We start from the raw sequence: 13,239 nt of genomic DNA on the forward strand, positions 1-13,239 counted from the left end.
GTGTTTGTGACATTAATAGCATATGGCTGGATGACTTGACATGTGTAATATTCAACACAAGCAGCAGAAGATTTCTTCATAGACAACTGATAAGTTTTTTGTACAGCAATGGTCACCACAGGATGCCTATTATATCAGAAATCATCTCAGTTCTATGTGAAAAATCTGAATTAGAAACTTCTTGTCTTTTACTCTAGTACATTTACAAAATACCAGAAGCTGCCAGCAATAAAAATGCTACAGAAGTTGAAACAGTGTCTTTATTAGTATAATTAATCAATCTATAATTAGTATAATTTCTGCTCATGTTGTATTAACTATAACACCAAATTAAACACATATAAATAAAGGACAGTGTGTGCATAAGTAGGTCTGTGATGGACTGTATGGCTCCCACCTTGCACTCAATGCTGTCAGGATAGGGCACTACCTCTCACGAGGTTGAACCTTTTAAACAAATCAGAAGATGTTTGAATGTATTTAAATAACAATGCAATTTCCTTTGGTAAACATGTGCCAAACTCATTGAATTTCCTGTATCTAGCAATTTGAACAGCCTCAATGAGCACGGGTAACTTCTTATAGGATTTCAGTATGTCTAAGAAAAAGAACAAAATTTTTGAAGGATCATCTATGTAGAAATCTCCCAGATCCAAGCTGTCACTTAGGTATAACCCTTATGAACTGCTCACTTCAGTTCAGCACACATCTTTAATCAGGTTTGCATTTGGGGATGTTAAGAAAATGTTACTTTTGCTAATCAGTAAATTATTCATTAATTATTTAATACATTTAAAATGTGTCACGTTTGGTGGACTTTCCAGCAAAATAAAGCTGAACTTTTGTGTCAAATGACAATATTCCTGTTAGGCTAAACAAGAACCAAAATACACTCCCAAAATAACCTGCCTGACAGCCCAATACGCAATACCAACACCACGGACGCATGCAATAATAAAATATACAATCACCTCAAGCTCAGTTGTGTACTAAATGTGTGTGTATATAAAAGTTTACACACATGCATTTACATTACTACTTTGCTGGCTGGCAAATTATTTGTAATCAAAGGCAACTGCCTACCCCATAGTAGCAAATGGAGGTATAGGCACATTAACAGCCAACTTGGGCAAAGACTAAGAAGTGAGATTTGTAAAGTTGGTTTAAGAAAGTGGAAAAAAAATATATGCATAAAAGGTGTTCTAGCAACCTACAGATAGAATACTAGAAATGCTACACACCAGAAAATATTTCTTGCTTTTGGGAGTATATTCTGGATCCCATTCCTCCTCCTTCGTTCTCTTCTGGAAAGGTACATTCAGATTACTAGGTCCAGGAGTTGGCCCAGTAAAGACGCCTCTCCCTCGGCCTCGTCCACCTCTTATGCGGAATTGCTGAAGCACATAAAATAAGGAAAACACAAAACTACTGTTAAGTGGAATTTGTGAAACCTTTTACAAAGTTCACAACCCTCCTTGTTTAAATAAAATGAACACTGGGGAAAGGAGTCTTACTACACTGCTGCTTGTAACAAGCTATTCTGTAGCAAAAACACAGCTTAAACAATCTCAAGCTTGTATAATCTATTTGTTGTTAGCCACCTTCAATGCCAACCACTTCAAATATTAACATGACAACTTGCTTGCATCTAGCTCTAATATACTTGAATACGTGTTTTGTAAAAAGCAAATAAGGTACTGCATAACATTGAATATAACTGAAATGGTTATTTCATTTTAGCATAAAAATTTTAAAATGCAAATTAGTTGAATATAAAATAATGCTAACAACATTTTAACAGCGCCACAGCTGTATAGAGTCAGTGCCTATATTAACTGTATCAAGAGCAAGGCAGTCACCAGATGCACCAGTCCATCACAGGAAACACTCATGTGCACATGCACCCAAGTGTGTGGAATTTACAATCACAAATAAACCTGATATGCAAGTCTTCCGAATGGGTGACTGAGAAAACCAGAGGAACACCAACACAAAAGTGAGGAAAAAATTGTCAACGTTTCTCACAGACAAGAGTCTTTGAGGAATGAGGAGCCAACAGAAGACAGCACTAACCACTGCATGAACCCGGCACCACTTTCAAAATATTGCTGTTTATTGCATTACTCACACACCAGAAGATAAAGTACAACTAGACTGCCCTCCACTAATATTCAGTCAGTCTTTTTCCAACCCGCTATATCCTAACATATTTCAAAACAAAAAAAAAATCTAACCTTTAATTGAAGAAAAACAATTTTTTTCTGCACAGATGCTGACTTCAGTGTATGCACATTTATAATGATTTCGCTCATAACGATGTTGCGCTACATGTCTATACACACACAGAGGCATGATGCAACATGAATAACACACACCAAACACAAACAAGTGAGCACATAAAAGATATACAAGTATCCGACTGATACAGCAGTACCTGACATACTTGCTAAATAATTCAAAAAACGTCTGCATAAAAGGAACCGATACCTTATCTTGTGCAGATAAATGTAAATATGCAGCACTGTAGGTTTGTAACTGTCACTTTCAAAAAATATTTCATAACTAACAAAGCAGTACCTACAATACTTAAGTAGTTGAACTCTGTGCATGTTATAAGCATGTTTAACTCTCATACAATGAGTGGTGAATCGCAAACTGTATACTTAAGCATCCATTTTTATGCCTTCTTAAATTAAATTACATGTTTATGAGACAAGCTAAAGCCATATTTCAACTGCAACAGGCACAATTTAAAGTACTAGTTAACCTAACAGACAGGTATCTGCAACAAAAACCAAAAGGACCACACACAAATACAGACATAGACTGAAGAATGTGCCCACCTAGGATTGAACATCAGCAACCTCAACCACCGGTGTACGGCGGTGTCTCCTTGGAATTCAAACAGTCTGCTAAAAATGTGAACTGTCCTTTGGTTTTTGCAAAAATAAACTATAATCAGACTGCTGTAGACAAAGGTGATCTATTTCGTTTCTAAAATGACTTATAGAAATTGGAACTGTAAACAGGAACCAGATGAATGAATGCTGGTACTGTAGGTGCCTCTGCGTGCCCTGTGAAGACCTGTTGTCCATTCAGGGTTAATGCCAATCTTTTGCTTGATCGATCACAAATTCACAGTACAGAAATATATCTAGCACATTAGAGAGGATGCAAATAATTTTGAGATCCGTTTCACGGAACACTGCAACCCAAAAAAGGACACCCCCTGGAACCTGACACTGGATACATGCCAACTGAAAAGTTCATATTTTTACTATTTAAATGAAAGAGGGACATAATCAAATATATTAAATAAAGCAATGCAAATAATGCATGTACTAACTGCTTAACATATGAAATATTCAACGCATTTCTAATAAACTTAAGTATATACAGACATCACTATTTAAAAAAAACTTTTTTTTTTTATTAATTTTATTACAATCAATACATAGCAATCAATTTTTACAAAAAAAAAAAAAAAAAAGAATTATGCTAAGAACAGATCGATCCCCACCCTTGAGAGAGAGAGCAAGCCAAACGGTGTAAAATTTAAGGCTTTTAAAAATACCTAAATCAACAAATTCTCTGTGCTTTATAAATCATTTCAAAATATTACTGATTAGATCCTGCCATGTTTTGAAAAAGTCTGCACAGATCCTCTAACTGAGTATTTGATTTTTTCCAATTTTAAATAATATAACACATCAGTTTCCCACTGACTTAAAGAGGAGAGTTTGGGTTCTTCCAGTTTATCAGAATAAGTCTGCGTGCCAACAGTGTAGTGAATGCAATCACAATTTGTTTGTCTTTCTCCACTTTAAGACCCTCTGGAAGAACCCCAAACACAGCTGTTAATGGGTTAGGAGGGATTGTGAGTCCAAGACTGTCTGAGAGGTAATTAAAAATTTTTGTCCAGAATAATGTTAATTTGGTGCAGGCCCAGAACATGTGACCTAGTGAGGCTGGGGCTTTTGCAGCGTTCACAGGTTGGATCATGCCCTGGAAACATTTTGAGAGTTTTAGTGAGACAGATGTGCTCGATATATAATTTTGAGTTGTATAATTGTATGCTTTGCATATGGAGCTTGAGTGAATTCTCTGCATTGCTACTTTCCACTCCTTTTCTGATATATTAATTGAGAGGTCATTTTCCCAGTGTCCTCTTGGATCTTTGAAAGGAAGGGATTGTAAAAGGATTTTATATATTGTAGAGATGGAGTCTAACTCCTTGAAATTGAGCAATAATTTTTCCAGCGTGGATGAGGGTGCAAGATGAGGAAAATCTGGAAGGTTCTGTTTAACAAAGTTCCTGATTTGAAGATAGTGAAAGAAATTTGTAGCTGGAATGTTAAATTTGGAATGTAATTGTTCATAGGATGCAAAGACGTTGTCTATATAAAGATCTCTAAGCAAGTTAATTCCAAATTTTTCCAGATATTAAAACTGCATATGTTTGTGAGGGTTGAAAGAGGTGGTTCTTTTGCAGGGTGCCACAGAAAGAAGCTTCTCCGTCTTAAAATGCTTTCTACATTGGTTCCAGATTCTAAGTGAGTGGAGCACAATTGGGTTATTAGTGTATTGCCGATAACGTGTGTTTATTGGAGCACAAAGCAAGGAATACAAAGAAGTACTGCAGGATTTTACTTCTATTGCGGTCCATGCCTGTGTATGTTCTTCTATTTGTGTCCAGGTTCTTATCGACTGTATATTTGCGCCCAGTAATAAAACTGGAAGTTAGGTAGAGCCATACCGCCTTCTGCCTTTTGTCTTTGTAGGTCGCTCTTTTGATGCGTGGATGTTTAGAATTCCAAATAAATGAGGTTATTGTTGAATCTAATTGCTTAAAGAACGATTTATTAATGTATATTGGTATGTTTTGAAATAAAAAAAGGAGCTTAGGAAGAATATTCATCTTAACAGTGTTAATTCTTCCAGCTAGTGTGAGATGAAGGGTTGACCATCTATGCAAGTCTTGTTTAATTTTTTCCATGCAGACGACGAAATTTTGTTGATAAAGAGCTTTATGTTTACTTGTGATGTTTACCCCGAGGTATTTAAACTGTTCTGCAATGATAAAAGGAAGGGTGTCTAATCTAATATTATATGCTTGCGAATTCACGGAAAGAGTACACTTTTATTCAGATTAATTCTGAGACCAGAGAGCTTTTGAAATTCTGTGAGTGCTGCTAAGACTGCAGGCACAGAATTTTCTGGGTCCGATATATACAGTACCATGTCATCTGCATATAATGAGATTTTCTGTTCCAGTCCTTCTCTGCTAATCCCCTTTATCTGATCAGTATTTCGACAATGTATTGCCAGTGGTTCAATGGCAATTGCAAACAGCAGTGGTGACAAAGGGCATCCTTGTCTTGTGCCACGCTCTAGTTTAAAGTAGTCTGAGCAAATGTTATTGATGCAAACTGAAGCTTCTGGGTTAGTATACAGTAATTTAATCCATGCACAAATGTTCGGGCCAAACCCAAACTTCTCCAAAATAGTAAAAGGTATTTCCATTCAATCATGTCGAATGCTTTTTCTGCATCCAATGATAATAATATTTCTGGGGTGTTTGATTTAGTTGGTGAGTATATTACATTAAACAGGCGTCGAAGATTTGAAGATAAGTGTCGGCCCCTAATAAATCCAGTTTGGTCTTGTGATATTACTGAGGGGAGCACTTTCTCCATCCTTCTAGCTATGATTTTAGAGAGTATTTTAACGTCGTTATTCAGAAGTGAAATTGGTCTGTATGATGCACATTGTAATAAGTCCTTATTTTGTTTTGGAAAGACAGTGATTAGTGCTTGGCGAAAGGTTTGTGGAAGAGATTGGTTATCTCTGGCTTCTGTAAATGTTGCTAATAGGAGGGAGCTAGCTGAGCGGAGAATTTCTTGTAAAACTCTGCAGGGTAGCCGTCAGGGCCTGCTGCTTTTCCACCTTGGAGTGACTTTATAGCATCCAGTAATTCTGATAATGACAGAGGTTTATCGAGCTCCTCCACACTAATAGCGTCAATTTGTGGTATCTGTAATTTATCCAGAAATGCATTAGATTGTATATTGTCTTCTTTAAACTCAGTAGTATATAGGGATTTATAGTAGTCTCTAAAAGTGTACATTATATTTTTGTGTTCGATGATTTTATCTCCATTCGTGTTAGTAATTACGAGATTGCGTTATGCACATCTTGCTTGTGAATTTGTTGCGCTAAAAGCTTATTAGCTTTCTCCATGTTCATAATAATGATGTCTGGATTTGTAAATTAGTTGTTCGGTTTCTTTAGTTGTCAAGAGGTTTAATTCTGAATGTAGAGCCTGCCTCCTCTTATGTAGAGTCTCGCTTGGTAGTCTGGCATGTTCTTCATCTATTTTAGTAATTTCGCTTTTATCTCTGCTACTTTCTTCGCTCGGATTTATTTCTGTGGGAAAGATATGAGATAATCTGTCCTCTTAAGAAGGCCTTAAGAGTTTCCCAGAGTATTCCTGCAGAGATCTCAGGGGATGTATTTGTCTCTAGAAAGAATTCAATTTGTTTGGATATAAATTCAGTACAATTCTCGTCAGCTAATAGAAGCGGATTGAGACGCCATCTGCGGGTGAGTGTATGGGGCTTAGTAATTTCAGCTCCAAGATCATCGGAGCATGGTCTGAAATAACAATAGCATCGTATTTACAAGATTTAATCTTAGGCAAGAAGTTATTATCTATAAAGAAGTAATCAATCCTTGAGTAGCAATGATGTACTGGTGAGTAGAAAGAATATGTTCTTGAATTTGGGTTTAAAAACCTCCAGGGATCTGATAAGTTGTGATCAGTTATAAACTTTGTAATTATCTTTGCGGTGTTAGTTGCCGCTCCCCTGTGGAGGAAGTCTTATCTAAAAGTGGATTTAGAACACAATTAAAGTCCCCAGCCATTATAAGTTTATGAGTGTTCAGATTGGGAATGGATGCAAATAAATTTTGTATAAATTCCTTATCATCAACATTAGGTGCATAAACATTTATCAAAATCATTTTACAGTTAGATAAGTCTCCCATGACCATCACATATCTCCCTTCAGGATCCAATACTACATCTGATGCTACAAATGGTACTGTTCTATGTATGAGAATTCCCACCCCTCTAGTTTTCTTTGTAAAACTAGAATGGAACATTTGGCCAGTCCAGTCTTTTTGCAGCCGGAACTGATCCTTACTTAGTAAGTGGGTTTCCTGTAAAAATACTATTTTAGCATTTAGACCTGTTAGGTGAGAAAGTACTTTCTTTCTCTTTAATTCGTGATTCAGGCCTTTAACATTCCAGCTTACGAAGTTAACTGTCCCATCATGGAGACACTGAAAAAAAAAAATCTTAATGGCACTAAGAAATAAGTCCAGTACAGACAGATCTTAATTAAGAAAAAATCTAAAAATTCACATTCTCTCATTTGACATTAGTATTAAAAGAAATGCCAAAGTGATATTCTGATATGCTCTAAAATCAGGGTGAGCCTACTAACTGTATAGCGATACCCTGTGCAATGGCACCTTTATACAGTTTTTAGACTCTGGAATAAGAATTGAGACAGACAAAAACAGCTGCTCAAAAACAGACTATCTGGTTTATTCCAGATATGGCAAAATTACTTACAAAGTAATGCATTGTAAAAATGCATACAATTCACTAGAACAACATTAAAAAAATAAAAAGTACTGGTGCTTTTTACAATAATAGTAGTGGCTCCTAGTCAAAAAGTGATGAAAAAAATAAAGACAAAAGATTCTTCTTCCTCCTTTTACTTGCACAGTTCACCAAGGACGGACAGAATATAATCAAAACAAAAAGTAGAAATAAAGGACAATAATGGCAAAAATAACACCTATAAACCACAGATTACCTCAAACCCACCAGCTATTTAAAAAAAAGCATATCGCTCTCTCTGTATTATAAAAAAAAAAATCTAAGGGAGGGAGACAAGACGTGATCTTCTCTGAAGACAATATGAAGTCCCACGAGAGACACTAACTTGCTCCCAGTTCTTAAAACGACAAGCAAAACACACAGCTCGCCAGCAGTAGAAAGCCAGCAGATGACCCGACCGCTTCTCCTTGCATGCGTTCAGCCGCACCCCCTTCACAACGCGAGCAGCGTTATATGTCCTGCAAGAGACATTAAACCACGCCCGGGGCTGGAAATAAAGGACAAGTATTGTTTTTACAAAAGTTTTAAAGTAAAAGTGAAAATAATGCATATTTAACAATTCCCATGAAAATAATCACTTTAAACTGTATATCCAGTAAACCAAACCCAGGGGTGGGCGAGCGAAGCTAGCAGGGGGTGGAGCCCCCTAGTAAATTAAAAAAAAAAAAATAAATCAGTCAATAAAAATTAAAACCTCACTTTTTTTTATAGTTCAACTTTCTCAGCAACTTGGAACTGTTTTGTTGTATCACGAAGACAAGTCAAAAGACAACCTTTGGCTGTTTGGGCAACTGTGTTATACAGCTATCCTTAACCAATCTCCACTTTAGGTTTACCAGTTATGGATGAAGTAGAGTCATACAAGCGTGTTAAACTCTGTTTGGATGCTCTGCATTTGAGTGTTTGCAACCAGGCTGCTTCAGCTGCTCGAACACTTCACAGGCAAGTTAAATGGTGAACTTTCTCTATATCCGTCTTTAACCACAAATTTCAGTAAATCTGTAAATGACAGCAATTTTTTTTTTTAAAGAAAAACTAAGCACTCAAGCTTTTCTCTCTCCCAGTGCGTCAGAAAAGGGGCAACTCAAGAATTGTTTGTAGGTCTCCAGGTGACAATGGAGTAAGTAGAAAATGCAGATTCTCTTTTGTTTCTTTATCCAATTCAAAATGTGAACTGCTGTACTAAAAAGCTCACTCATGTTTCATACTCGGGCAGTGTGTGTCAGATTTAAACAAACGAAAAACTAATAAAAAAAGTTCTGAGCTCATTATAGCACACTTTCTTACTTTCTGCCGAAGACACCCTTGTCTGTCACCATAGCTCCTACACTTCCAACGTAGCTGGACAACATACTGTACAACTTCTGTTCCTCTCCATGCACAGGATTATTCTCTAAATTCCCTTTTCTCAGTTTATTACTCCAATTTCTTTAATGTAAACTGCAATATCCCACTCTCTTGCTTCTAAATATCCAATATTCTAGACTTTTCTCCTGCTTCTGAAATCTACCTGAGCTGATCACTGCTCATAAGTTCTGGCACGTGCACTTCCCTAATGGACCATAAAGCTTTGTATAGTGGAGCACAACTACCATAAAGCTTAGAAAAAGAAGATGTTGGGTGAGAGTTTGCAATCAGCCAATATATCAATCATGCGATTTGGAGAAAAAAAAAAATATCTAATGAAATATGGAAAAAAAAAAAAAAAAAAAAACACATACATAAAATGTTTTTGCTAATGTATTTCGACCATACAGATTCTGCATGTGTGTTTTGTGCTGAGTTACCAAACATTCATTAAAAGTGCATAACAAAGTGCTTGGCTTTTTAATGGCTTACTAATGATATACGAATACAATAACTATAGAATGCTGGAGAACTCTTACTGTTAGTGAATAACTATATGGATCAAATATGTTGTGCAATACTTTGCAAAAATACTGATGTGTCTAACTCAATGAGAATGTTGTATCCTTTTCAGAGACTTCTCTCCTGTCTGCATGTACCAAGTTGCACATCACTACGTTAATTGTAGCAGTGATGATTCACTTGCCTGTAATTTAGTAAAAATAAACATACATTAGAAAGTTTACATCAACATCTAATGCACAAAATTTCAAAAATGTAATTAGTACTAGGGTGTTGTACCGTGTGAGCCATTATGAATGTAGTGAAAAGTCAAGCAAAATGACACCTTTTATTGGCTAACTAAAAAGATTACAATATGCAAGCTTTTGAGGCAACTCAGGCCCCTTCTTCAGGCAAGATGCAATCTCTAAAGTCACTGCTTACAAGCAAATACACATATGCACTACTGTGAAATAAGAGGTAAAACAATGTGCCCAATTCATGAGAGCTGCTGCAAACAATGAGGTGTTCCATTAAAACCCATAACTCAATGCCATGACATCAGCTCAATACTGAATTTACAGTCCACAAGAATTCAGGAGCTACAACCAACCATTCTGTGAGGAAACCCTCCTCCTTCACGTTTATGTTGTGCTGATTTGGGGTGCATAAAATATATATCATGTGGCCATTTTGTTTTTGCTGATAACTGTCTTTAAGCTTGTTTAAGTGCATTGCAATGCTAATCAACTACTGGGCCCAGGCCAATAGTTTAATATATCAGAATTAAAATGTTAACTGCCAGAAGGTTTTACAATTCACATTTTTCTATATGCGCAATGGACATGTATCTAGTAATCTGCCACTAATCCATCCATCCATTATCCAACCTGCTATATCCTAACTACAGGGTCACGGGGGGTCTGCTGGAGCCAATCCCAGCCAACACAGGGCGCAAGGCAGAAAACAAACCCCGGGCAGGGCGCCAGCCCACCGCAGGGCACACACACCAGGGACAATTTAGGATCGCCACTGCACCTAACCTGCATGTCTTTGGACTGTGGGAGGAAACCCACACAGACACGGGGAGAACATGCAAACTCCACGCAGGGAGAACCCAGGAAGCGAATCCATCTCTCCTAACTGCAAGGCAACAGCGCTACCACTGTGCCACACTGTCACTAATATTTCAGAAAAAAAAATGTAGATATAAAATTAAGAACATCACATAACTTTCATTTAACTTGTACCAGAAATTATCATGGCAACCACCTGAAACTACCACCACTTACTAAATACAAGTCCAAATACATGCAATGCCCTTAACCATCGTTCAAATACTCAAGTTAAACTATAAAAATAAAAACACATGAACTGTAAAACAAATTACAAAAATATTCAAGACCTGCTGTTAAACAATATAAAAGCAGGATCATACATTGTTTCCTATAAATTCCAAATACTGTAAAAGTGAAATTAAACTTATTTCATTAAAATAATGACCATTTAAAATTGTCCTCGATCACAGTAAAAATGCATCCCTCATTTGCACTTACAAAGGCTCCTCTCGCTCTGTTGCCACCCTGATAACCAAGATATTCTTTCTGCTCATGGTGCGATTTATATTCCTCTTCTCTTTCTTTACGGCTATCTTTGTCTTCCTTGGACGATGAGGATGAAGAAGATGACGATGACCTGGAATTCTCTCTCTCAGTACTTTTGCGTTTGCTAGATATGAGTGTAGGGAGGAGAAAAACAAATACAAAGACAGACTTCAACACAAGCAGTTAAAAGACAAACCTTAAAATTTTACCCGACTGCCTAAACCTTTGAAACAAAAACGATTCCTGATAGGCTACATAATATTAAAAAGGAATAACCTCGAGTGGACAAAGTATACAGCAGTGGTAAACTTATTTCCATTTAAAAAAATATTTTTAAAATATTGACGCCTACTGCTGTACAATTTATAACTACAAGATAATGGAACAGATTGCTAGACTGCTAGCAGGATTGCTAGACTGCTAGCATGAAAAACAAAAATAAAAAAGATGCAGCATAATCAGACACTTTTCATACAATCAACAATTATAATCACAGAATTTATTATCAAACCTTCAGCAAAGAAAAGAAACACAACATTGCAATATCAAGCATTATAAACCACAGCTCTTACACATTAAGTTAAAGCAGTAGTATACTGCAATGAAGTCCAATGCCTTGCTGTCGACAGGATTATTGATAGTTTATTATTGTCATTTTTGTTTGCTAATCCCAACTGTCCTCATCCAACTTAAGTCGCAAGTAAGACAATAGATTACTGCTGTAAAAACAAAATGTTTAAGCATATAAATATTGGCATGAGAAAAAATGGTAAACTATTAAAGTGCAAATATTACATAAGTAATAATGAATCGGGATAAGAGAAAGAAAACCTCAACAAGAACCTACCTGTCATCTTTGTAGGACTTGTAACCTTTGTAGTCCTTGAAATCCTTTCCCATTTTATCCATCTTCCTAGATGGGCTGGGATCACGCTCTCTGCTCCTCTCTTTACGGCGGCGGTCTATGTCATGTCTCAAATCAGCAGAATCACATCTTGATTTTTTGTCACCCTTTACAGAAATAAACAAGGTATTTAGAAGTTCAAAACAATATCAAGTCTTCCTCGCCTCTATAAACAGTATCTGCAACAAAATTTAAAAATTTACCTTGTGGCTTTCCTCTTTAGATATTCTCTCCTTCCTAAATGCACTTGGGGAGATGTCAATCCGCCTGCAGATTAAAGTTTTTTGTTTTTATTTGTTAGGTATATGCCCCATGATTGAGTTTAGGTGGATAAGACACAGCTAATCATCAACTAGACCATCAAGAATATCAAATAGTGAAAATAGCTACAAAATGAAGTAGCATCCTTTAGTCAAATTTAATAGTGCATTTCAGTCTTCTGATGCTTTTCATACGTAAATGAGAGGTTCAGCTATAATGAATGACTGTTCATGGTGAGCAATAAATGTGGCAATACCTATGGAGGTGGCAGCAGTAGTAGTGCTGGCTCTCTCTCCTGGCAATGTTGAGATGACTGCAAGAGCATGAATAACTGCTCTCTAAATATAATGGCAAGCGGCAACAGCACGTTGTACTTTTTCCACACTTGCCGCACTGTAAATTCTTAGGACACGCAGCACAGAAATAAGCATTATGTTTAATATGTAAAGCCATATGCCACGATTTGGTCGCTCATACCCTTTTCTCCCACTAAAGCCCCAATGTCTATTATTAAAAAATAATGCTAAAAAAAAAAAAACAACAACGTTCTTTGCACTGGCCTCCTGTGCAGCTTAAACGAAGTTTGATTCAATCTAGAGGCAAGACTTTAAATGACGCTCAGTATGCTTTTGCGGTCTCACAGACAGTAGTATGCACATGTTCGGTTAACACATATGAATATATGGTTGGGTGATATGGCCAAAAATGTTATCACAATACAACTTCCCATATATCAATAATTAAGGTTATTTTATTCATTTCCTGAAGCTCAATTTTAAGCTGGAATAGTATTTTAAACTCAGAATTAAGGTGTGACACACAGCACCATATAAGTTATTCGTAGAACTGAACATTAGTGAGTGGTAAACAAATCTAGATGTTTAATACTTTTTGGCAATTGCTATAAACAGCTGGGAAGGAATATAAACAGG

General features: G+C 36.5%; 1 protein-coding gene across 4 annotated transcripts in view; it reads right to left on the minus strand.

Moving 5' to 3' along the window:
- LOC120516806 (bcl-2-associated transcription factor 1-like) overlaps positions 1 to 13,239 on the minus strand; it is a 41,263-nt gene that overhangs the window by 7,979 nt on the left and 20,045 nt on the right. Inside the window, exons 7-10 of one of the 4 annotated variants that reach the window (XM_039738752.1) lie at positions 12,250 to 12,313; positions 11,990 to 12,153; positions 11,095 to 11,266; positions 1,242 to 1,394 (exon numbers count right to left, since the gene is read on the minus strand). In XM_039738752.1, coding sequence (XP_039594686.1) covers positions 1,242 to 1,394; positions 11,095 to 11,266; positions 11,990 to 12,153; positions 12,250 to 12,313 — 553 coding nt within the window. Of the gene's footprint in view, positions 1 to 1,241; positions 1,395 to 11,094; positions 11,267 to 11,714; positions 11,862 to 11,989; positions 12,154 to 12,249; positions 12,314 to 13,239 lie in introns of those variants that run through there. The other 3 variants (XR_005630921.1, XM_039738753.1, XM_039738755.1) reach the window with 3 other exon arrangements.

The sequence above is a fragment of the Polypterus senegalus genome, chromosome 16 (assembly GCF_016835505.1).
Source record: "Polypterus senegalus isolate Bchr_013 chromosome 16, ASM1683550v1, whole genome shotgun sequence".
Classification (NCBI taxonomy): Eukaryota; Metazoa; Chordata; class Cladistia; order Polypteriformes; family Polypteridae; genus Polypterus; species Polypterus senegalus.